At 40.9% G+C, this 26866-nt stretch overlaps 1 protein-coding gene across 2 annotated transcripts in view; it reads right to left on the reverse strand.

Annotated features, from left to right (window-relative positions):
* Nucleotides 1–20836: 20836 nt before the first annotated feature.
* Nucleotides 20837–26866, reverse strand: part of RBM27 (RNA binding motif protein 27) — an 82415-nt gene continuing 76385 nt past the window's right edge. For both annotated transcript variants that reach the window (XM_049786847.1, XM_049786846.1), the window contains exons 20-21: nt 25504–25614; nt 20837–21923 (exon numbers count right to left, since the gene is read on the reverse strand). In XM_049786847.1, the coding sequence (XP_049642804.1) occupies nt 21840–21923; nt 25504–25614 (195 nt within the window). In that variant the 3' untranslated portion in view covers nt 20837–21839. The remainder of the gene's footprint in view (nt 21924–25503; nt 25615–26866) is intronic.

Consider the following 26866-nt stretch of genomic DNA (forward strand, 5'->3'; position numbering starts at 1 on the left):
GCATCCCATATGGTCTCCAGAGCTTTCCAGGGGCAAAAAGCCAGGAGTAACTCCTGAGCACACTGGGTATGGCCCAAAAGCCAAATATATATATATAATTAGGGAAGAAGAGAGACAGTATAGCAGATAAGTTGCTTATTTAACATGTGGATGACCCAAGTTCAATCTACAGCACTTCGTATGGTCCCTTAAGCCCCTCCAGGAATGATCCCTGAGCACAGAGCCAGGTGTAAGCCATGAACATAGCTGGGTGTGACTCAAACTTCCCCCAACCCATGCCACCAAGTAAATAAATAGTTTAAAAGATTCCTCAGGACTAGGGAGGTAGTTCAATGGGTTGAATATATCTTTGCATGCAGGAGATTCAAGTTTGATTTAATCCCCAGCATCATACAATACATTGGGCACCACAGGGAGTAGAAGTCTCTAAGACAGGGCCAGGGCCAGCCTCCAAGAACCATGAATGCAAGCCAAAGGACAGAGAGAAGAAATAAAGTAGTGTGTAGGGCCTTGTTTGTTGTCAATCCAGGTTCGATCCTACGAATCCCATATGGTTCCCAAGCACCACCAGGTGTGATTCCTGAGTGCAGAACCAGGAGCAATCTCTGAGCATCGCCAGATGTGGTCCCAAAATGAAAAACAAACAACAAAAAACTACAGTTCTAGTCTTTCTTCCAGCTTGTTCTTTTCTTTCTATAAATGGTCTGCTTGGAAGAAATGTCACTTTAATAACCTATGGATATGAAATGAATGCTGTTCTTTGTGCTTGTAAATAGCCAACACATTTACATCAGCAACAACCCAATAATTTTATCTTAAATATAAGAACCACTTTTTCAACTGCAAAAATGCCAAAGTCACTAGTAAATGACCACTAGTAAGAGAAAATAATGAAAACTAAACTTCTAAAATAAAATGGGAAATACTTGGTATTATTTCATAATGACTTTACCTCTACCTGTTAAAATGCCCCCCGAAGTACATTGTGTGTGTGTGTGTGCGTGTGTGTGTGTGTGTGTGTGTGTGTGTGTGTGTGTGTGTGCGCGTGCGTGCACACGCTATCAGCTCTTCTCTGAGTGACCTGGGCATGGTACTTAATTACTCTGTAATTCAGTTTCTCCATCTGTAAAGTAAGAATAGGGGGCTGAAGCCAGAATGATAGCACACTGGGTGGGACATTTGTCTTGCACTCAGCCAACCCAGGTTCGATACCCAGCATCCCATATAGTACCCCAAGCCTGCCAAGAGTAATTTCTGAGCACAGAGCCAGAAGTAACCCGTGAGTGCTGCTGGATGTGGCTCCCAAACCAAAAATAAATAAATAAATAAGGGGGTGGAGCAATAGTACTGTGGGTAGGGCATTTGCTTGCACATGACTGACCCTGATTGTGGCTGACCTCGACTTGATACCAGGCATCCCATAGGGTCCCCTGAGCACTTCAAGGAATAATTTCTGAGCACAGAGCCAAGAGCAACTGCCCCTCCAAAATAAATTATTATAAACATCTAGAATATTTTCTTTTTGTTTTGGGGCCACCCCAGTGGTGCCCAGGGCTTACTCTTGGCTATGCTCTTATATAGTGGAGGTGTTCAAGGTACCATATAGGGTGCCCGGTCTCACACCAGCCATGCAAGAAGTGCTCCCTCTCTCTCTCTCTCTCTCTCTCTCTCTCTCTCTCTCTCTCTCTCTCTCTCTCTCTCTCTCTCTCTCTCTCTCTCTCTCCCCTCTTCTCTCCTCTCCTCTCCTCTCCTCTCCTCCTGTATCTTGAATATTATTGTAAGATCAAAAAAAAGATTTGAAAATATCCCAGGGAGGGACATAGTAAAATAGATGATGTGAAAGGTGTTTAAAGGCCCTGACTCAGGGGTGCCAAAACCACACGGCTCCCTGGTCACACTGGATATAGTTTTGGTAGTTTCCAAGCTCCATTGGCTGTGGCCACAGTGGCCATAAGCTCTACTGGCACAAGCACAGAAGCTGAGCTCTGCGGAAAGTGTGCCTAGCTAGGTTTCAGAGCACAGCTCGACATAACCCCTGTAAAAAATAACGTTGGGGGGTTAGGGTTCTATCACTTAGTTTGCGTGCCTGATGCCCTGACCTCAATCTCCAATACCTTTTTTGTGCCACAACTGTGTTCAGTTGGGCTCTGTGTTCAGTCGGGTTCTGTGTTCAGTTGTGTTCTAGGCTCTATGCTCAGGGATCACTCCTGGTTGGGCTTGGGGAACCATGTGGAGTGCTGGGAATCAAACCTGGGTCAACAGCATGCAAGACATTTGCATACCTTAATACTCTGTATGTTCTCTCCCACCCCATCCCTAAATTGTTTTTAATACAAGGAAATTAACAATTAAATGGAAACTCTTAAGGACATATTTCTCAAGAATATTTAACTCAGAAACTATATTTTTATGTCTGCCCATGAATTTGAGGAGATTACTATAAGGGAATACTTATTAATAAGGCAAGGAAGGGAAAACACAGGTGGGTCGGGCTGACTCATTAGTAGGGCTCCGAGTGTGGGGCTCCAAGCTCCTGTGGAGTACACTATGTATGTATGTATCATATATACATAAACATAGTTAAAGGACCTCCTCCTCACCTGCCAGCAGTAGGGATGCAGCTGTTTTATAAAGCAAATGGGAGAGAATCCACCAGTCTTACCTTTTGGATTAGTTTGATTGAAAGGTGGACTGGTGTGCAAAATCAGAGAAACCCCAGACCAAAGCTTGATTATTGGTGGTTCCTGATACTCAGGCACAATGTGGGTCAACATTTGTGTATAAGCACACGAAGCACACACAAACACAAGTGCATACACACACATGCTTTCAGATACATTAGATCTTCACAAATTCTCTTTCGGTCTGGTTCACTATTTCTTTCCTATTATGTTCTCTCAGACCACCACTCTTCAATGAAAGACCATTCAGAGGCCAGGGCAATAGTGCAGTGTGGTGAGGGTGCTTGCCTTGCATGAGGCTGACCTAGGTTCCAACTCCAGTTTTCTAATTGGTCCCCTGAACACTGCCAAGAGTAGTTCCTAAACTCAGAGCCAAGAGTAAGCCTTGAGCACTGCTAAGTGTGACTCAAAAACAAAACAAAAGAAAAGAAATACAAAAGAGCAGTCAGGAAGCTGATCATACACCCCAACAGTTGACAACAGACTTCTGTGGCATCTCATTTAGAGAGGCCATCATTCTCCCTCACAAAGAAATGGACTGTTTTCAAAAGAGGTAGCATCCGCACTCCTGCTATCTGCTCTTAAGTCAAGAAATATATCTAACTGGAGTCTAGCAAGAGTCAGTTTCAGAAGAAATTAATGAGGTACATCATTAATTATTGATGCCCTGAAACAGTAGGTCTGCTAATGTTTCTGCTAATCATCAAAGCTGAAGAGATGTATCTTCAGAAAGACAAGCTTGAAGAAGAGAGTATAAAAGAGGCACCAAGAGAAAAAAAATCTGTCTACATGTATGGTGATGGCAAAACCCAGCAGCATGAGCACATCCCTGGCCCAGAAGCAATATTGGCTTTACCTGCAAAGCACCAAAATAATACACCAGAGGAAGATCTAGGGACATTTGCCAATATTTAACTAGCACATTAATAATCAGCAGTAAAAAATTGACCTGGATTATAAAGCCAAATACTAACATTCCAAAAGAAAAAGGTGATTACTACTCTCTATTTTTTAATGTTTACTTTTGTTTTAATTTGTGTTATAAAATATTTTTTTAAAAAAGCAAAAGGAGGGACCAGGGACTGAAGTGATAGCACAGCAGTAGGGCATTTGCCCTGCATGTAGCCATCTTGGGAAGGACCCAGGTTCAATTCCCAGCATCCCATATGGTTCCCCGAGCCTGCCAAGAGTGATTTCTGGGGGGCCGGGCGGTGGCGCTAAAGGTAAGGTGCCTGCCTTGCCTGCGCTAGCCTTGGATGGACCGAGGTTCGATCCCCCGTTTCCCATATGGTCCCCCAAGCCAGGAGCGACTTCTGAGCGCATAGCCAGGAGTAACCCCTGAGCGTCACCGGGTGTGGCCCAAAAACCAAAAAAAAAAAAAAAAAAAAAAAAAAAGAGTGATTTCTGAGTGCTGCCGGTGTAGCCCAAAATCCAAAAAATAAATTAATAAAAAAGAGGGACCAAAGTAATAGCATAACAGGTAGGGTGTTGGCCTTGTATGCTCCTGATCCTCAGTATCTCATATGGTCCTGTAAGCCCACCAGAAGTAATTTTTAAGTGCAGAGCCAGGTGTAATCCCTGAGCACCACAGGGTATGATCCAAAAAACCATATAAACCATATATATGCGCACATATATAAAGAAAACGAAATGTGTATATATATAAGCCAAAGTAAAGAAAAATTATGATCAATGCTACCAGCCACATTCTTGTCAATTATTAACATATCTGTGGATTTTAAAACAAACATATGAAGTCTACACATGTGCGTGCGCACACATACACACACACACACACACACACACACACACACACATACTTCCTTTACAATTTATCTTGATCTGGTTTATTTTGCTTTCATATTGAGCTCTCTGAGACTCCCTTGAAATTACCACATAGAGAGAGATCTATGACTCAAATCTTCATTTTGTCTTCACACAAATTTGGTCACAGTAAATTCTGCCAGGTCCTATATTTGAATTTTGAGTTGATCTTTAAACAGGCCCTACAGTTCTGGTGTCTGTCAAATAGGCTAAAGTTGTTCAGAGTCTGACCATTGGGGTTAAAGTCGGCTCTTTCACTCACTAGCTTGGTAGCTCAGTTTTCTCCTTGGCAAAAAGGGTGGCAAGAAACGGCACCAAAGGGGGCACAATGGATAGGGCATTTGCCTTGCATGCAACCTACCTGGGTTCAATCCCTGGCATCCCATGTGGTCCCCTGAGCCTGTGATTTCTGAGGATTGATTTCTGAACTTAGAACCAGGAGTAACCCCTGAGTGTCACTGGTTATGAGCAAACCAAAACATTACAAGACAAAAAAAACATGGTACCACAAAAAGTTATGAGGTGAGCAATTGGAACAATTCAAATATTTCTAAACTTTTAAACTTTTTTACTTTTCTACATAAATTTCTGCTCAGGTAGGTTTTGTATGGTTATTTGGTTTGGTTTTGGTTTTGTTTTAAGTTTGGGCCAGTCCTGGCTATACTCGGGGCTTATTCCTGACTCTGAAATTTTGACAGTGCTCTGGGGACCACATGGGGCCATATGTCGGAGAGCAAACTGGGTCAATTGCATGCAAGTCAAGCACCGTGCTTACTGTACTATCTCTCTGAACTGCAGCTCAGTATTTTGACTTTAGATAGAGACTATAGAGCTAAGAATATAGGACAGGTGCCAAGAATTTGTCTTATAAACAGCCAATCTCCTATTGATACTCCGCATCACATATGGTCCTCAACCAACATCAGTGTGCAACCTACCCCCTTACTCTTTCACAAAACAAAAAAGAAATCACCTGTCTTGCAAAGGTGAGGCCTTGAGTTGAATTTCTGGTGCCAATGTCAATTGCCCAGTGAGATATCAGAGATTCTGCTGTATGGACTCCCACATACCACAATACAGTCAGGGGTAGGTGAAGGGGCCTCTGGGGCACAACTAAGTCTGTGAAAGCACAACTAGAGATAAATGTGTGACATCCCACCACCACCACCACCACTAGTAAACACAGCAGTTTCCTCCTACACCTGCCATCTTCCTGACAGAAAAACAGCCCAACTCCTCTACCAAACTCCAAAGGAAAATAATGGCAACGGACACTTTCCAGGTAGTCTGGGGCCTTCTCAGAATGGGTGGGGACAGGGTCCCCTTTCTGCTTGAACTACAGCAGCACAGCACCACAACCCAACACCCTCTGACAGAAATGGCCCAGCTCCATACTTAACCTTATCAAACTGCCAAACCACCAAGTTTATTTTGTTTTCTTTTGTTTGTTTGTTTGTTTTTTGGGGTCACACCAGGCAGCGCTCAGGGGTTCCTCCTGGATCTACGCTCAGAAATCGCTCCTGACAGGCTCAGGGAACCATATGGGATGCTGGGATTCAAACCACTGTCCTTCTGCATGCAAGGCAAAGGCCCTACCTCCATGCTCTCTCTCTGGCCCCACCAAATTTGTTTTACATTTATAAATCTCAGACCTTGCAGCTACATGTGGCCATATGATAGCACAAAATTTCATAGGCGAGTCAGCCCAGTAGGATCACAGGAAATCTGGTGGGAAATTCACACAGTAATCTACCTACCTCAGGTTAAACCAGCACCTAGCTACTAGCTCAACTAACCCAGTAAATAAACACTGACTTTAGTAACATGGCTAGAATAATCATTTAGTAACATAGATAAAATAACTTCTAGATAACCCTTATTGGACCGAGTTTTAATAATTCCATTTGCCTCTGTGCAGAAATGAGCAATATGAAGTAAATTTGTGACACATTGAAGGCAGTCTATGATGATGGGTGAAAAGTTGAGGACAATGACACCAGTGGTGGGATTGGTGTTGGAATATTTAATGCCAGAAATAACTGTCTTATGAACAACTTGGTCAATCACAATAATAAAAATTGGAAACTGGAAAAATAAAATTTCAAAAACAGGTTAAAATAAAACCCAACAGCTTGATTTGTGAGCCCCACAGGAGCCTGTGTGGGCGCGTCATGACAACTCAGACTGAGAAATCAAGATGGATGAACAGCAAAGACAGCCAGTATAAGTGACAACAGCCCAGAAAAGGGGAGGGCCAAACCCCCAGTAAGCAGTCTCTGATGTCATTCCCAATGTAAAGTGACAACTGCAATGGAACTTCTACCTAAAGGTCCCAAACTCTTACGCAATGTGCTCACAAGTTGCAAAGGGCCAGAATACCATAAAGAATATCCTAACATGGTGGGAAGTGCAGTTAAGACAGAGAAGGGACCACTATGATAATGATAATTGGAAATGGTCACTCTGAACAAGAAGTAGGAATTGAAAGGAAGTAAAGTGATACGCATGATGGCCTTTTAATAACACTATTGCACCTAAAACTAGAGAGACAGACAAACAGACAGAGAAAAGCGGCTGCCATAAAGGCCAGGGGTGGGGGCAATAGACAATAGGAGGGAAACTGGGGACACTGGTAGCAGGAAATGTACACCCATTAAGGGATGGATATTGAAACACTGTATTACCAAAACTAAACTATCAACAACTTTTTAATTTTGTATCTCACGGTGATGTAATGAAAAAAAATTGTTTAAAGAACATCATAAAGGCTTGACTGTAGGTGTGCTCTCAGAAAAGACACCAGGTTACTAGCTACAATGATATACCGTAATTGCCGGTGTATAAGACGACCCCCTAATTTTATAGTTAAAACATAGGATTAGGCCTATATTCGCTGTATCAGACAGAACGTTCCTGTGCTGCAACTGTATGTACCACAGTGAGCCAATCACAACAAGCAAAGGTTCAAAGGTTATACTGTAATAGACTTCCTCTCTGACTCTGGCCAATCTGAGCAGGCTTTTGACAGTGTAGATTTGGGTCCAGAACATTGTCTAATTTGCATGCACCAAAAGCCTGCTTGGATTGGTTGAGTTAGAAAGGCAGTCCGAGCAGCCTTGCAGTAATTGGTGCAGGATTGAGTTGGAAAATTCGTTTTTGTGGCAATATTCAGGCAAATTTTGTTTAGCGGCATATTGAAACATTTTTCGGGATATACTCAGCATATAAGACGACCCCCTATTTTCGGTTGACTTTTTTGTGTTTCAAAAGTCGTCTTATACGCCAGAAAATACAGTAGTGCATTGGGTAAGCACTTGTCTTGCACACATCCGACCCAGATTCATTCAACCTTTGGTACCCCAGAGGTTTCCCTGAGCACTGTCAGGAGTGATCCTGGAGCGCATAGCCAAGTGTAAGCCCTGGGCACCCCTGACGTGGCCCAAAATGAGAAATAAAAGGGGGGACTGGCAGGTTCCATTTCTGTTCCACAGATGTTGGGCCTTTGGGGTTCACATCAATAGAAGAGAATCCACAGGCAGAATCTACACACTGATGACAGTAGAAAAAGGACCCATTCACCAGTGTTCCTGATCTGAGCAGATAAAGCCATTGTCAGAAATTTCACACCTGCTATTCTGTTTTGGTTTTAAAGTGTAAAGCAACTTAGCCTCTGGCTTCTGGTTGCATTAAGTTAATGATTCTAGCATTAAGGAAGGATGAAACTAAGAACAAAGAGGGACACCCCAAATGGAGCAGAACACCTGGCTGTTTGCAAGGGATGCTGGGTTACAGACTCATTTTTTCCTAAAGGAAAGCCCTTTGTCCAGGAAATCATTTCTTTTTCTTTTTCCTTTATATCCTATCAATGGAGGCAGTGTAAAACAGAAATAGAAAAACAGCACCGAAGAAGTCTCCTCTTGCTAGGGACTTAATCCTGGTTCGAACTCAGGATCACTCCTGGAGGCACTTGGGATCATAAGTGCTTCCCGGGGCGGAGAGATAGCACATCGGTGTTTGCCTTGCAAGCAGCCAATCCAGGACCTAAGGTGGTTGGTTCAAATTCCGATGTCCCATATGGTCCCCCGTGCCTGCCAGGAGCTATTTCTGAGCAGACAGCCAGGAGTAACCCCTGAGCACTGCTAGGTGTGGCCCAAAAACCAAAAACCAAAATAAAATAAAATAAGTGCTTCCTGGAATTTATTCCGCCCCAGCTGTATGAAAGGCAAGTGCCATTTCTGCTGTTTCAGCTCAATGATCAGAAAATCTCTTTTCCTTTTCTTTTGGAGCCACACCCAGCAGCAGTGCTCAGGGAGTAATAGGTGTTTAAGGGAACATGTAGTGCTGGGGATTAAAATTGAGTGTCCCACATACAAAGCATGCAGTCCAGCTCTTTGAGGTACCTCCCCAGTCCCAACAATAAAATAGTTTTATTGGGGGAGGTTGGTTTTGGTTTTTGTTCTTTTGGTTTATGGGCCACACCCTTCAATGCTCAGTGGTTGCTCCTGGCTCTGTACTCAGGGGTCATTCCTGGTGGTGCTTGGAGGACCATATGGGATGCCAAGGATCAAACCCAGGTAGACCACATGCAAGGAAAATCCCTTACCTGCTGTGCTATCGCTCCAGCCCTAATAAAATAGTTTTTATGACATAATACAATTTAGGGGAAAACATTTTTTTCTAGAAACATACCTGGAGATTAAAAGCTTGCTCTTTTATCTCAGCTATTTCATTTTGATCCAGTTACCATACTGGAAATATTTCCAATGACTAGGAAATTTGTAAAGAACAGAAACTTTTTCTGTGGGGCCAGAGAAATAGCACAGCTGGTAGGGCATCTGCCTTGCACTCCGTGCTGACCGATTCAATCTCGAGCATCCCATATGGTCCCCTGAGCCTGCCAGGAGTAACATCTGAGCACAGAGTCTGGAGTAACCCCTGAGCACTGCTGGGTTTGGTCCCCAAACAAAACAGAACTTTTTCTATGAGCCAGGGACAGTTCAAGGAGTTGAGTGCATGCATGTCACTGTCTCTATTGAACCATTTTGAATCTGCCTACTTTTCTCCTGGCTGTCAGAAATTAAAAAGCCCCTTCCCTCCCCCCAAGAGTTTTACATCTTCTCTTCCTTTTCTTTTTAAATTTGCAGGTGACAATTAGTTCATACCTACTCGTTAATAACCATTCCTAAGAAAATTAGAAATCCACAAATATTTATGACATGACTAAAAAAATAAGAAATCTAAAATCATAAAAAAAAATCCAGGAACTTTATAAGCAGAACAAGAACATGAACATCAATTTTATTCATGGAGAATACAGTCTTTTAAAAAATCTATGGCATATACATAACTATAAAGGAACACTGCTATTCTCAGCACTTTCTGGCTAGAAAATCCAGTAGACTAGATGAAAACATCATTAAATTAAAGCATATAAACTTATTTATGTACAACATGATTTTTTGAATGCCAAGGTTAAAAGGAGGAAAGCATGAGAAATATTGAAAAAACAGAAAGCAGCAAGGTAGAAACACTGCTAGATTATCATAATTCACTTTGCCACCAGGAAAATATTTAAGATCAAATTGAAAATAAAATAAACATAGGTTATGATATAGCCAAATTATCGTGAAATGCATTAAATTGGCTGGCTACTCTTTGTGGAGGTCACAGAAAATGATTGCTTTAAAAATGTTTCCCCACAAATTAACATATATCAACATGGCTCTCGGTGGTTTCCAATATGCTACCAAAAACGCAATGTTGTTCCCCCAGGGAGCTGGCTCCAGTACAGATGGAGATAAGATAGATGGAGTCAGGATGGCCGAGTCGGACAGACACTAATGAAAAAGACGAGTGACATTCTACAGACTTGCAATATTGCAAGTTATTAGAAGCAGCAGAGCCCAAAGGTGAAAGACAGGAGGCAGGCAGACCCGTGTTCAAATCCTGGTTCCACCAGCACAGACAGTGAGTGAGACCTGTCATGCTGCCACTCAATCTCCAAAGCAGGGCAGCAAATGCAGTTACTCGAAGGAAGGGTGGTTGCCAGCATAAAAAGCAGACAAATTCTGTGATCTGAATTCAACAATGCCCATCATTCTTCTAAAGATTAAAAAGAATTATTAGGTACTACAGCAAAATTTCATTGCTTTAAGAATCCCTTGGAGCTGGAGCAATAGCACAGAGAATAGGGCACCAGGGTTCCATCCCTGACGTCCCTACAGTCCTTAATCCTATGGTCCCCTGAGCCTGCCAGAAATGATTTCTTCGAGCAGGGCCAGAAGTAGCTCTAAACGCTGTTGCCAGGTGTGCCCCCCCACCCACCCCCCAAAAAAAAATCCCTAAAAGAGTGGACATACACCAGCTAGAAACACTGAAATGTAGATATATTTTCATAAAATTGTAGTTTCAGTCTGGAATTTTGAAAACGGCAACATTCTCGCTGATATGTCTCCAATCTCTCTTACACTTGTTTTTGGTTTGGGGCCAAGCATGGTGGTGCTCTGGGCTTACTCCTGGCTCTGCACTCAGGAATCACTCTGGCAGATTTGGGGGAACCATATGGGATGCCAGAGCTTGAATCCAGGGGTTAGCTGCATTTAAGACCAACGTCTTTCCTGCTGTTATCGCTCCGGTCCCTTTTCTTTTTATCACTTTGTGTTGCCAGAGATTAAATCCAGGACCTCACACATGCAAGGCAATTGCTCTGCTGAGCCGCACCATGGGCTCTGCACCCTTAACCATAATAAAAATGGTAGAAAGGACTGGAGTTTAACTTGCATGCAAGAGGTCTTCCCCAGTTTCCCATGCACTCCCCCCTCTTATTCAGCATCCAAAAAGAAGTGATGAGTAGGTGATTTCTTTTTTTTTTTTTTCATTTATTTCTGGTCAATTTATTTTTATTTCATCAGTCATACAATTTTTTTAATTTTTATTTTTAATTATGAGAACAAAGAAAGAGGACAAGGTAAAGTTACAATGGAAGGATAATCACCTATACACAGAATTCTCAGAAGTCTTCTTGCTGATATCTTAACTTTGGACTTTCAGCCAAAGAACATTAAGATAAATAAAACAGAACCCATGTACAATTACTTTGTACCTCAAGTCCCCAGATTGTAATACATTATAATATATATATATTTGGTTTTTGGGTCACACCTGGCAGCGCTCAGGGGTTACTCCTGGCTCTATGCTCAGAAATCGCTCCTGGCAGGCTCAGGGAACCATGTGGGATGCTGGGATTCAAACCGCCAACCTTCTGCATGAAAGGCAAACACCTTACCTCCATGCCATCTCTACGGCCCCAATACATTATAATATTTCTTAGCAGCACACAAAACATTCTAAAGCCATAAAGCTTATATAACTCCTTAAACATTAAAGGCATAGTATTTTTTTTACATTTCCATGCACATACATAGTTTAAGTTAACCTAAAAAATTTAAGTGAGTTTTTTTTAAGGATTAGAGTCAAAGGAGCACAGTAAAAACGGTGTTAGAGTGGCAATTATTGTTTGCATAGGCCCACCAAAATATGAGGGACATGGAAAGGAAAAACCTTAGCCTAAATACAAGGAGACTCTACCCCTGAAGTTTTCTGGCATAAGACCAACTCTAGGCTCCAGGCAAGCTAGTTTGTCCAATCCAAGACATTGTCTGTAGTGCCAACACACTTTTATTTTTCACACAGTTTCTGTTGTTGGTATCATGTTTCTGTATTAAAGATCCTGGAATCTGCATATCCTACATTGAAGTCAGGATGTGGAGCGTCCTCTAGTTTCACCTCACAATTAAAGGGCAAGGCAGAGAGCACTGTCATGTAAGCAGGTCGCTGTTGTTGTTAAGTCTTCTCAGTGTTAAGGGAAGTCTCTTTTGAGCAGGTCAAAGTCAGAGCAGCGGTAGGGTCTTCTCTGGTAGAGGATTGCTTCCAGGTGATGTTATATAGACAAACGTGGATGTTTCGTAGATGGCTTCTCTGGTTCAGGGGTGAATAGAGAATGCCCATTCTTCTGAGGCATGTGCCAGGTCATTATGTTCAGGGTGTAAGGACCCGTTGCACTACAAGATTTGTGTGTTCCCATCTCTATTAGATAAGATCTTATTTGTATGTATAGTTTTTCCCATTTTAATGTGCCTATGCAAACAAGGAACAATGCCACGTGATGTTATTGGTGCATATGGGCCATAAGAAAAAGTCCAACAATCCCCATGACATGGTTCAATCATAAGCATTAAACTGGGGGACTCTTTCACCAAAATTCCTTATTCAACAACTCACAAAGAAAAGATAAAAATTTGTTAGAATAGTCACTGTATAAGAGAATATTTAGTAAGACTTATAGCTTTCAGAGAAAAAAACACAAAAATATTCAAAAGACATACATGTCCATTTTATGTCTTTTGAAATAGTTGGAGGTTGTCAGTTCCAATGCATGGCTTTGGTCTGTGATTAGGATTTTGCGGTACTGAAGTTAAAAAGAGTAATGTTGGTTACTGATGGTGGGGGGGGGGTGAGAGAGTTAAGGAATAAAAATGAGCTTTGTAGGGGTGTGCAAAAGGGCAGAATACAAAATGGACTTTCTGCATACACAAAACATAACTTAAGGATAGGGAATACTCTTTATATATATATATGCACACGGGGCTATCGCCCCCGCGCGGTTTTGAACATGTAGATGGTAAGAAATTGCCAGTGACAACCTTAGTGCAACGGAGCAAATCTCAGTACACCCCAAGTTAGGGCCCACCATCCAGGAGGGACCACCCAACACCCACCTTGTCTGGCCGCCTGGGCTGGCACCCAAGGAAGGAAGGCCTGGAGGCCAGGGCAGAAGAGGGGACAGCTGGGGGCCTCAGCAACCCAAGTTAGGGAGAAGGCCTTCGACATGGGGTCTCCCCAAGCCCCATGCCGGCTAGAGCTAGCCTCCAGATCAAGAAAAACGAGTAGGTGATTTCTTAGAAGGGGGTTTATCGACATCTCTTCTTAAAAACCCATACAAGAATGTAGTGTGGTTTGGTTTGGTTTGGGTTCATTTCCAGGCCACATCCAGTGATGCTCAGAGTATACAGTCCAGGCACAGGGGACCATGTGGTGCTGGGGAATCAAACAAGGGATGGCAATATACACGGCAAGTGCTTGACCCCTAAACTATCTCACTGGCTTCTAGAAGAATGTTTAAAATTCAGTTTAAATTTAGTGCTTAAAATGATTGTTATGACTACATAATTTTCTCAGAAATACAGTGCATTTAGGTATTTTCATTCATTTGTGTGCTTGCTTTAGGGGAACCACAAATCAGCAGTGCTGGGGATAGATACCTGGGCATACTTGAGATCCTGCAGTGTCAGAAAACTTCCGAGTCTCCCACAGAGCTTATGCTCAGTCCAATGAGTTCTTTATCTTGTACCAAATTTGGTTTATTCTGAATGCTTGATACATCAACTCAAAACGCAAAATTAAATCCGGAGTCAATTAATTTGCATTGACTTACATACATTAGTTATAATTGCATGGCCCTCATAGGCCGGTTTTGAAAGAATTATTTTTGGAGGTGGGCAGACAGCGCAAAGAGCTGGAGCACATGTTTTGCACACCTAAGTCCAGGTTTGATCTGAGACTCCTGGAACTGCTCTAGTCCATCAACACCCTCAAGAATGAGCCCTGGGCCCGGAGAGATAGCACAGTGGTGTTTGCCTTGCAAGCAGCCAATCCAGCGCCAAAGGTGGTTGGTTCAAATCCCGGTGTCCCATATGGTCCCCCGTGCCTGCCAAGAGCTATTTCTGAGCAGACAGCCAGGAGTGACCCCTGAGCACCGCCGGGTGTGGCCCCCCCAAAAAAAAAAAGAAAGAAAAAGAATGAGCCCTGCCGAGAAGCAGGAGAAATAGTACAGCAGGGAGGGAGCTTGCCTTGCACTTGACTGACCTGAGTTTGATCCCTGGCATCACAGATGGTCCCCTGAACATCATCAAGAGTAATTCCTGAGTGCAGAGCCATGAGTAACCCCTGAACACTACCAGGTATAGCCCCCAAATAAATAAAACAAAAATTATCCCTAAAGGGCTAGAGGGATAGTAGGGAGGTTAGGCATCTACCTTGCACACAGCCACGCAGATCTGACCACTTTTACTCCACCTCAGTCCCTGAAGCCCACCAGGAGTGATATCTGAATGCAGAGCCAGGAGTAAGCCCTGATAAGCAGTGTGCCCCCGACTCCCAAAACCCCAAACAACTGAGCACTGCTGAGTGGAGTTCAAAAAAGTTTTTTTCTGCAAGTGCCAAAAATTTTATTTTTACAAAAACAGGATTTTTTTGTTTTGTTATTTTGTTTCGGCCACACACCGTGACTCTCAGGGGTTACTTCTGGCTATGTGCTCAGAAATCGCTCCTGGCTTGGGGTACTATATGGTATGCCAGGAGATCAAACCGCAGTCCATTCTAAGCTAGCGCTTGCAAGGCAGACGCCTTACCTCTAGCGCCACCACTCCAGACCCCGAAACAGAATGTTTTGTATATAAAAAAGAAAAAAGAAAAAAATAGAAAGCTGCAACACAAAGTCAATAGCTTTGTAGAAATTTAAACTGGAGCCAAGGAGATGGTGCAAGGACTGCTGCCTATGCTATATACAATGCATGCGGAAGCCTGGGCTCAGCTGCTAGCATTTCATGGTCCTCCAAGCTCTTCAAGGGGCAACTCCTTCTAAATACTTGGTTGGGAGTAGCCTCACAGCATTGGCAGGGAGACAATGGGCAAGAGCCCTGCTTTCTATGCAGGAGCCCTGCATGTGTGATCTGGGGCATTGCATGGCCACCCTTTAAGCATGGCAAGGAATAACACCTGAGCACAGAGCGGGAAGTATCATCTCAGCAAAGCCTGAGTTTTGACCTCAAAACTAAAAGTAATCATTTCTGGCAGCCCCAGGAGGGAAAAAAAAAAAAAGGATGTAGAATTCACCTGGCAATTCCAAATTGCAATTTCAAGACCTTTGAGGAGGGGAGGGTGAATCTTTGGAACCTTTGTTTCCTTGGGGCTTGTTTATATGTACTGGCTCAAAATACAAAAGAGGTTTTTCACTGTGAACTCGGGTAAAAAGCTTCAGTCATGGCACTATGATGGACTACACTCTGCCTTCTGGAGCCCCCTATAGGATCTAAATGATAAAGAAAAAAATAACAAAATAATCGAACTATTTAAAAAAGAACTCTTTGAGTTGAAGAAATAGTCTGGAGAAGAAGGCATGCAGCCGATCTAGTTTCAATTCCTTGCACCTCAAATGGTCTCCGTTCCTTGGCAGAAGTGTTTGGTAAATGCAGAGCCAAGAGTAAGCCATGAGCACCACAAAGTGTGGTTCCCAAACCAAACCAAATCCTTTCTGAGAGGGTCATTTAGAGGATCAAATCGTTTATGAAGAAACAGTATTCTAAGTAGCCATGTCTGGCGTAAGGACTCAAACTGAACATGTGCATAACCTTTGTCCTTAAAGTCAAATCAACAAGAAACCAAATGAATGTGAATTAGTCTTTATCTAATTGTACATGAGAAATGTGGCCTCACTGTGGCTTAAATGGTAGAGCATATGCTTAGTATGTGCAGGCTCCTGAGTTTGATCTCCATCACCATAAGTCCCTCCCCCAGCTACTTAGCAATGCCAGATGAAAGTGCCCCGTGTCCCAAATTAAATGTATCAATATCTCATAATCATAACTGTCTGGGGACAGGTGAAGGAAGAGACAGAATCCCAAAGACTTTAGAAAATTGCTAAAATGTTTACTTCTGAGGCGAGAGGCCTCAAGGGCTGGAATACCAGTCTAACATGCAAAGGTCCTTAGGTTGATCTGCGGTCACCAGGCATGACCCCCAAGTACTAAGCTGTAAACAGCCTTGACGCAATTCTAGGTGTCTCACACACATGTATACACACACACCACACACACATTCATTTTGTTTTGGGGTCATATCTGGTGGTGCCCAGGTGTTATTCCTGGCTCTGTGCTTATAAGTCGTCCCTGGCAGGCTCGGGGACCATATGGGATGCCGGGATACGAACCAGGGTCCATCCTGGATTGGCTCTTTGCAAGGCAAACGCCCTACTGCTGTGCTATCGCTCCAGCCCACACATTCACTCTTATACATTGCTGGTACCACCTAAAAAATTAAAAAGTAGGGCCCGGAGAGATAGCACAGCGGCGTTTGCCTTGCAAGCAGCCGATCCAGGACCAAAGGTGGTTGGTTCGAATCCCGGTGTCCCATATGGTCCCCCGTGCCTGCCAGGAGCTATTTCTGAGCAGACAGCCGGGAGTAACCCCTGAGCACCGCCAGGTGTGGCCCAAAAACAAAAACCAAACAAAAAATTAAAAAGTAAAAAACTTGTTTGCGTAGTCCAAAGAGTAGACTCAAACCATTAAGTCATCGAAGATGATGCTGACCTAAATTCTATTTACACCGTTGCTCTAGAATACTGGGGATTGTTTAGTTAAATTAAGTCCACAGAAGAAACAGGTAAGGGGCTAAGTAGTAGCAGATCTAGTAGAAGAGATTACTTGGCCAAAAAAAAAAAAAATCAATTTAGCATAAATGAGGATGATTTGTACCACCTTGGTCCAGAGCTTAGTTTGGATTCTGAGGCATTTAATTGGTCCAGCATTGACGGTACCTTCAAACAAATCTTGGAGATGAAAAGAGAAAAAAGTGGACAAGACTGTCATCAAAATTAATGTTCTTCCAGTTGTTTAAAGCAAATGTGAATTATTTAAAAACCATCCTAGCTGTTAACATATACACGCATATCTATGTCATTAAAATCTAATTAGATCCAGACTAGATAATTCATTGGGTTCATAATTCCAAATTACCCTTGGCATTAGACTAATGTACATCTTCAATAGGGGACTGGAGTGATTGTACAGTGGGCAGGGCACTTTCCTTGCTGCAGCTGACTTGGGTATGACCCCTAGAGCACCTTCTCTGTCTGATTCTCCAAACCCTGCCAGAAGTGATCCCTAAGGAGAGCCAGGAGTAAAATGCTGCGCATCATTGAGTATTCCCTCCCCCCTCAAAAAAAAAAAAAAACCCTTAAATCAGTAAAAATATCACACAAACCATTTTTAATAATGGAAGCTACTATTTAGTAAACATTTGACTTGATACTATTAAACAGATATAACTATGCTCAGAACTGTTACCTCCCCAAACCCCCAGAATTAATGTTTATCATAAAATACTTAAGATAATGACCTATTCAAAAAATGCCATTTATCTAATCCAGAGTGGAAAAGTATGAAAATAAAATTTGCCTTCATTCTTTAGTATTTATTTTCCTATATAAATGAAGATTTAAAAAGAATACCCCTTCTTGGACAATGAATATAGAACTACTTGAAGGGCTACTTCCTAATCATGACAGTGCTAGCCTCAGTCAGGGTCACGCACTCATTTCACCCCCTTCAAACTGCCCCATCAGTTAGAAAAGAAGCAAACTTCTCTAAAAAAGATGACTGTTTTCATGCAGCTCTTTTTGCTGTAGATCTGGAATGCCGAGAACCATTCACAAGCAAAGGAAATGCTTGTAAACAATTACTTGAAAGAATATTGTCATTACCCTCCTCTCTCACTGTCATGACTACTATGTTGAGGGAGTGACTCTACTGAACCGCCAGCAGTTTCAGGCCCCAAATGCAAACCGAGTGACGTTCTCTCGTATACACGATCTGACACAAACCACACATATCTATCACTCACCCTCACACATCAACACGCAAACACACGCATTTTCTTTCTTGCCAGAACAAGCCAGAATTACAGCTCTTTTGGTGATTGTTATAATTTTTGGAATGGTTCATTAAGATTTCCAAATTGGTTTGAATTCGTAATACTTTTTTTCTTTTTTTTCTTTTTTTTTTCTTTTCCAATTGTGAACCATTCCATATTGCATCTTTATTGCAAAAGTCAACATGCTTCTTAGAAATTCAGATTGTAATCGATAAAACAAACATTACATATATGAATTTAAATGTATAAACAGTTAGAAATTCAACAATATCTCCTATTATACTATTACACAAGTTCACAATTTTGTAAAAACTATAATACAGGCATACTATACATCAAGAGGAACCACTATTCCTTTTCACATGATTTTTTTTCCTCCTTTTTGAAATGATGATCCACCATAAACGGACCTTTTCTGACCCTAACAAGACTGTTTTCCAATTTTTTTTCATCTTCACGAGTGACGACATGTACTCATCCTTATGCCATGAAGAAATGTGAGGGGATGTCTGCATTCCCTGGGGCTGCCTGACCCAACTGGTGGGGCTTACTGCTCCCCAGCGACTTAGATGCCAAACATATTAAAAAAAGAATTTGCCTCAGCTGTTGAATATTGTTCCTGGAAACAAAAATGCCAAGAAAACAAGTGATGGTAATTATTCACTTTTTTGAGAGAAAAATTCTAAGACTTGAGGATTTTAAAAGTGGAGGAAAATAAAAACTCCAAATAGATATGGACTACAAGGATGTGGGGAATATATATATGGTCTCAATTATTCTATGTTAACCATACTTAAATTTTCTAATATTATATTTAATCCATATTCTGAATTCAGTATCAAATGTTTAAGAATTCTTATAAAGAGCATCTCAATGATATTTTAGTCCTATTTAAGATTTATTGAAAATGAAGCTTTACAAAAAAGATTTTAAAGCTTACTGAAAAGTATTTATCTATTTTCACTTAACACTCTTTCATCTCCCCTCCCTCAATAACTAAAAAGTCAAACAAGTCCTCAATTCTTTCTGTAGATAAGAGTATTGTAAGATGTCAATTTTGAGGCTAAAAATCATATGAAAAGGAATCTCATTCTGTTGAACTGTCAGTCTACTGAAAATTTTCTTACAGCTCTATTAATTTACTGTAATTTTCAGTTTCCAAATACAAAAATACAACAATTCTTATTGAAATCTATACGCTGGTAGTTTTAGTACACAAAAAAAAAAAAAAAAACCAAACAAATTATTTACAAAATTATACAATTTAAGAAAGAACTTTGTACAAAAAATATATAAATCCTTTGTTCCCTCTATCACGTTTAAACTGTCAGGACTCAAAATATTCACCACAATGAATCTTTCAAAATATATACCGACTGAGCCACAGACATCAAGAAAATTTCATTAGAGATGATGGAGGAGGAAGGAGCAAGATTGCTTAGTACCCCAGTGTAATGTTTTCCTTCTGTAAGTTTAATTTCAGCTTCAGTGTTATAAAAAATATATCTAATGACCTAGAAATAGGAAGTCCTGATAGGCCTCAAGAGTAGCAGAGGAGCCACAGGGTGAAGCGAGAATGCCATCTGGATTTTTATTGATTTTAATTGAATTTAATGCTGATTCGGACACCCTGACTCCTGGCAAAGAATAGAAATGGGATATCAATTCTACGTGGCGCTAGAGATGAAGCTGCTCAATGCCTTTATCGAGTGAAGGACAGACAAGACCATCCTCATCCGTTTTCATAAATATCTTTTGGATCAACACAAAATATTTTTTAATCCTGTTTGTACTTCTTTGTCTTTGCCAGGGTTAGCGTGAAACTTTTTATTTTACTTTTAATGAAATAAAGGGATTCTAGTTTTGCTACTTGAAAAAAAAAGAAATAGGAAGTCCTTAATATTTATGAAAAGAAAAAGTACAACAACTTATAAGTAATCCTGGTTTGATACATCATTCCAGGTAACTAGGTGCAAGAGAAAAAAAAGAATCTGAACCTGGGCTTTAACTTGAGCTATATAAATCTAGAGTCTTGATGGGTTTTAAAGTTTCTTAGTCAAGTTTCTGTTTCTTAAGTATTAACCTTAAGAACAAAAATCCTTGATATGGGGATCACAGAGAACCATCCGAAGCCAGCAGGAAGTTTCCAATTTTGCACACCACACACAAATAAAAAGATAGATGTGTATCATCCTCCCCAAAGTGACATCCTATGTCTACGAATCACTTTATTTCCCCAGGGGTCAATACAGTGTAGTGTTGTTGCTCCTCTGCTTTTCCATCTAACATTCAGAACACGAGGACAGAAATTTACATACATCTTTTACTTAACAGATACTCTATACAGTGTACAGTAAAAATGCACACAGCGAAGGGAATTGGCTGCTGAGAGATGTGAGTGTATTCATGGATAGCAACAAGCTACAAAATTATGAAAATATAAGTTCATCTGATCAAAGTCAAATATGACTCCCATTTATTACTAGCACAGGCATTGCCCCGTTCCCACCCCACCCATTCCCCAGTCACCAACAATCATGGTTTAAATGTAGGAATTTCAGACATTTTTTAAAAGCCTTTTGTGTTAGTGTAACTAAATTGAAACTTTAAAAAGAGAAGGAAAAAGAAAAACAGCTGGTGACTTTCCTCCACAAATCCTTCCATAATTCTCATCAAAGCATCACTTATTTATCAAGGTGCTGGTTCAAGCTTTTTATTAGGGACTGAGTTTTGGTGGCCTAAAAGAATCATTTGTGTAGATAATGGGTAAATCAGGCCCATTAATTTAAAACAAGTTTATAAAAGTAGGAAAAAGAAAGGGGCAGTAATAGTGGAAACCTTTGACATTCTAAGAATGTTAAGAAAAAGATCTAGTAGAACCAAGGCTCACAAGCATCCAAATGAACTAAGGATGAGAAGCAGCAGAAATCCTGGCGACTCCCGATAGGGGCACGGAGCCATCCCCAAGCTGCTGCACAGCCTAGAGAAAGCATGCTCCGATGGGCTTCCTTCCTATCCAGAAGAGCCCTACCCATCTGAGAGTGCAGGGAAACGAGACTCCTCCACAGTGAACAACTTAGGATAGATTTACTCTCCTTGCAAGACAACTTTGGAAAAGCAAAAAAGGGATTTTTTGCAATCACAAATATTTTCAACTGTCTGACGACCCATCCAGAATAGCTGAGAGTTAAGAGATTCCAAGCGGTTTTGACATTTAATGAAATTTTATCAGATTATAATCCAAAATAAAATTTCTGAACACCCTGTCATTTACATCAGAATCCGACACCAAGAGCAACAGCAGGTGGTGCAGAAATAAGGCTCTAGAGTCTCCATGCCAATGCTGTGGTTCTTCACAACTGCGTCCAAGTCACTAGGCCTTTGGTGCTTTAATATCATGAACAGTTATGAGACGTTTTTTAATAGCGAACTTGCCATCTTTAAACCTATTGTGCTGAAAAGAAAAATTAAAAAAAATTTTTTGGCTCATTGACTTCTTTAAATAATTTTAAAAAGTTGTTCTTTTAAACAATATTCCTAAAAAGTATACACAGCTCGCATCAGATTTCATCTTCGCCACGAACGAGACTCATATTCATCTTCATCTTCATCATCATCATCATGCAAAAACAAATCTGAGGTTTCTGTTTCCTGGAGGAAGAGAGTAAAATTCGGTTTAGTAGATTCAGAAACCAAGGGAAAAAAAATTTTTTTATCCCTTTTTTGTTTTTTGGGGCCACGTCAAGCTATGCTCTGGGCACTGCACTCTGGAATTACTTCCAGTGGTGCTCAGGGAACCATATGGGGAAGCCAGGTTGACTGCATCTGAAAGGCAAGGACCCCATACTATCTCTCCAGCTCCAGAAAATACCTTTTAGGTCAAAGAGCAAACAGACCAGACAAAGCTAGGCTGGATTTATAGAACATCTTTTAAGGCAAAAAAGAAAATTTTTTAGAGATGTTTATGCACAGCCATTTAAAAATAAATAATTAAGTATATATACTGGAGTAAGGTCAATAGTACAGTTGATGGGTGCTTGCCTTTCACATGGCTGGGTTTAAGCCCCAGCATCCCAGGTGGGCCTCCAAGCACCACAGGAGTGATACCTAAGTTCACTAAGAAGTCCTGAGCACAACCTGACGTGGTCCAAACACCGATTTAAATGCATGCATGCATATAAGTGTGTATATGTCTATGTAAAAAATATAATGTATCAGATATATACATGATATTATTATATGTAATGTTTGCTGGTTTTAAAGAGTTCTATGCTAATATCATCATGAAAATAACCAGGTCAGTGAATGTTTGATAGGGGAAATAAAAATTATCTGTAAAATGTCATTCTGCTAAATTTAAATTAATTTTATCCCATTAGCCTAAAATAAATAAGGAAAGCAAATAACCAAACTCTGACATTTTTCTCTACTATCCAATTATCTTTTGGTAATATACTAATTTCTACATGAATCTGATATTCTAAATATTACTGTATTTTTTTGCTCTATAAGATGCACCTGACCATAAGACGCATATAGTTTTTAGACGAGGAAAACAAACAAAAACATTCTAAAGCAAATGGTGCAACATGAGACGCCATCAGGAGATGGCAGCTGGGAACAACCAGCCTGTGAGGCCAAAGTATATTTACAATACACCGGACCAGTCCACAGCTGGTTAAATGCATTTACTTAACTTTTTTTTATACATTAAAAAAACACCAAAATTTTTTTAACTAGTTAGGCTTCAGCACCAGGATGCACAAGATGCATTCACTCTTAAGACCCACAGACATTTTCCCCCATAATTTGGAATGGGGGGGGGTGTTTGGGGAAGTGCGTCTGATGGCATAAAAAATATGGTATGCAGGCCCGGAGAGATAGCACAGCGGTGTTTGCCTTGCAAGCAGCCGATCCAGGACCAAAGGTGGTTGGTTCGAATCCCGGTAGGTATCCCATATGGTCCCCCGTGCCTGCCAGGAGCTATTTCTGAGCAGACAGCCAGGAGTAACCCCTGAACAACGCTGGGTGTGGCCCAAAAACCAAAAAAAAAAAAAAATGGTATGCAAAACTTCTAAATTAGGGGCTGGACTGATAGTAGAGGAGGTACAGTGCTTGTATATGGCTGACTCAGGCTCAATCCCCAGCACCACATTTGTCCACGGAGCAATGCCAGGAACAAACCCTGAGCACAGAGCCAGTAATAAGTCATGAGCACACTGGGTATCACCCAAAAAGAATCCTCCCCCAAAATATGAAAATTTTATACATATAGAAGTATATCAATAAACATTTTCATATTCTCAAATAAGAAGTATTTCTATTTTTGTTCTACAGAATTGCCTCTACTTATCTCTAATTAAGAGTCTTAATATGACAGAAAAGGTTTTTAAAACCAAACTTACAGGCACTGGAAAGATAGTAAAGTGCTAAGTCATACAGGTCTTGCATGAGGATGACCCCATTCTAAGTCCCACACCTCAGATGGTCCCTCAAGTGTGCTAACACACAACAAAATTGTTAAGTCCAGTATTCAATTTATTAAAATAGAACCGTGGGGGCCGGGCGGTGGCGCTAAAGGTAAGGTGCGCCTGCCTTGCCTGCGGTAGCCTTGGACAGACCGCGGTTCGATCCCCCGGTGTCCCATATGGTCCCCCAAGCCAGGAGCAACTTCTGAGCACATAGCCAGGAGTAACCCTGAGCGTTACCGGGTGTGGCCCAAAAACAAAAAATAAATAAATAAATAAATAAAATAGAACCGTAAGACTGAACAAAGGCAAAATTAGCTCATTTTAAATTCTTTCATTATTTAAATCTTGGTTTTCTATTTGTGCATGTAATACGCCCAGCTTCTTCCTTACATTCTTGTTCTAATCAACTTTACAAAGAAGAAATGCAATCCATCCATGTAAGAAACTTGAATAAGGGGCCAGAGCAATACTACAACAGTTAAGGTGCTTGTCTTGCATGTGGCTGACCTAGATTCAATCACCAGCAACATCCCGTATGGTCCCGAGAACCGCAGGCTATGACACCCTCCCAAAAAAGAAACTTGAATAAACAAAAAGTCACAGAAACCAACTATGTTTACTTTGTGTAATCCAGAGGTTCCATTCTTGTTGTGTTTTTTTTTTTCTTTTTTTGGAGGAGGGGTGGCTTTTGGGGTTACACCCAGTATGCTCAGGGTAACTTTCTACTCTGACCAGGTAACCATATATGCTGTGGAGAATGAATCGTGTAGGTGACATGCAAGGAGATTCCTGTACTGTCTCTCTCCAACCCTGTCCCTTTAACTGAGCAAACAGTTATACCCATTCTGGATCTGGGGCTGAGGGGGATTAAGTTTCCCACTTACTTTGGGAAACAAGTGCTATAATCCACACCCTCATTCATCAAAATGTCTATAGAGCCCAAATGAAGTCAAAATAAATGCAAAAAAGATTCCAGAACATATGGGCCAGAGTTATAGTAGAGTGTGGTTGCCAATCCTGACTCAATCCCAGCACCCCAGTTGGTCCCCCACGCTTGCCGTGAGCAAATCCTGAGCTCAGAGCCAGGAGTACACCCCAAGCACCACTGAGCGTGGTCCAAAATTAAACCCAGAAAATAATATCCAAAATAATTTTTATCAGTTTTATACTCATTCTCATTCTTTAATAAACTTCTAGACTAGTTCTAACTAGTGCATGCACAAAAAACTCAACACGTAATACTTGTTTTATGCACTATTAATGTGTATATAATTATTACACATATATACTATACTATTAATTTACTTCTTGCTTTTATACACTATGCTTTGTTTTTTGAGGGTTTTTTTTTTGGGGGGGGGGTTAACTCTTTGCTCTGCACTTAAAAACTGCCCCTGGCAAGCTCAGCAGACCATTATGGGATGCCCAGAGTTGAACCTGGTTCCATCCAGGTTGGCCGCATGTAAGGCAAATGCCCTACTGCCGTGCTATCTCTCTGGCCCTGCTATGATTTGTTTTGGTTTTTTGGATCACACCTGGCATCGCTCAGGGATTACTCCTGGCTCTATGCTCAGAAATCACTCCTGGCAGATTTGAGAGACCATATAGAATGCCGGATTCGAACCACAGTCCTTCTGCATCTAAAGCAAACGCCTTACCGCTGTGCTATCTCTCCGGCCCCATATGTTTTGTTTTAATGTGAAAAATATAATTGATAAATTATCCAACTCAGTCCTCATTTTTCCAATCATTAAATTTACCTCCTCCTTGACTTCCTCTTCCTCAGTCTCCGTGGAGACAGAAGGCACTTTGGCCTTGTGCCATTGTATTTGTAGCCGACGGTCTTTGAATTTTGATCCTTGGTTTGTAGCCTAAAATAGATTTTAGAAGAACACAAAAAGTTTGTATTCACATTATTAATAATTTCTTCTGTGTCTCTGAATTGTGTGATAACTTGAGTTCAGAGATTCTATAAAGGGAATCTACACTCTCCAAGGATAGCCAGAAGCCCCTTTTGACTAGAAAATTGGATGTCCTGGTTTATTCAGGACAGAATAAGATTTATATACAAATTGTCTAAATCTTAGCATTTTTCTTAGTTCATTTTTTTGATTCATCCTATGCAAGCATACACTCATCACCTTCCAAAAATCTAGTTGCTGCTAAACAGATATTAAAAGATTTTGTTTTGGCAAATGTATTTTGATCAAATGTGTCAACTATGTGATATATTTCCTTTAAATAAATTTAAAAATTGTAAAAAAAAAATGTTTGTTTTGGTTTTGATTTTAGAGCTATACCCACCCAGTGATGCTCAGAGACTATGTGATGTAAAGAACCCAGATCAGCTACACGCACGCAAATACCTTACACATAGTACGACCTCACTCACTTTCTTATATCTTTAAAAAAAAAAAAAAAAAAAAAAAAGACACTTTTAGTCCCCATACAGCAGTGCTCAGAAGCTGTTAGGCTCTGTTCAAATGAACCATATGCAATGCTAGGGAGTGATTCAGGGTCAACTGCATGCAAGGCAAATCTCATTCCCTGTACTATTTCTTTAGTATAAGTAGCAAAGTTTTTATTTATTTATTTATTTATTTATTTTTGGTTTTTGGGTCACACCTGAAGTGCTCAGGAGTTACTCCTGGCTCTATGCTCAGAAATTGCCCCTGGCAGGCACAGGGGACATATGGGATGCCAGGATTCGAACCACCATCCTTCTGCATGAAAGGCAAATGCCTTACCTCCATGCTATCTCTCCGGCCCCATGTAGCAAAATTTAAGTGCATATTATGTACAAAAATATCTATAAGTCAGGGCCAGAGATATAGCACAGCAGCAGATGCAGAACCTAAGGTGGTTGGTTCGAATCCCGGTGTCCCATATGGTCCCCCATGCCTGCCAGGAGCTATTTCTGAGCAAACAGCCAGGAGTGACCCCTGAGCACCACCAGGTGTGGCCCAAAAACCAAAAAAAAAAAAAAAAAAAAAAATATATATATATATATATATATATATATATATATATATATATATATATATATATATATATATATATATATATATAAAGTCAGTCTGAGAAAAGGTACAAAGCCTTAAGGGTCCTGTCCTATACGAAGCT

This window comes from Suncus etruscus, chromosome 14, assembly GCF_024139225.1.
Source record: "Suncus etruscus isolate mSunEtr1 chromosome 14, mSunEtr1.pri.cur, whole genome shotgun sequence".
In the NCBI taxonomy this organism is placed as follows: Eukaryota; Metazoa; Chordata; class Mammalia; order Eulipotyphla; family Soricidae; genus Suncus; species Suncus etruscus.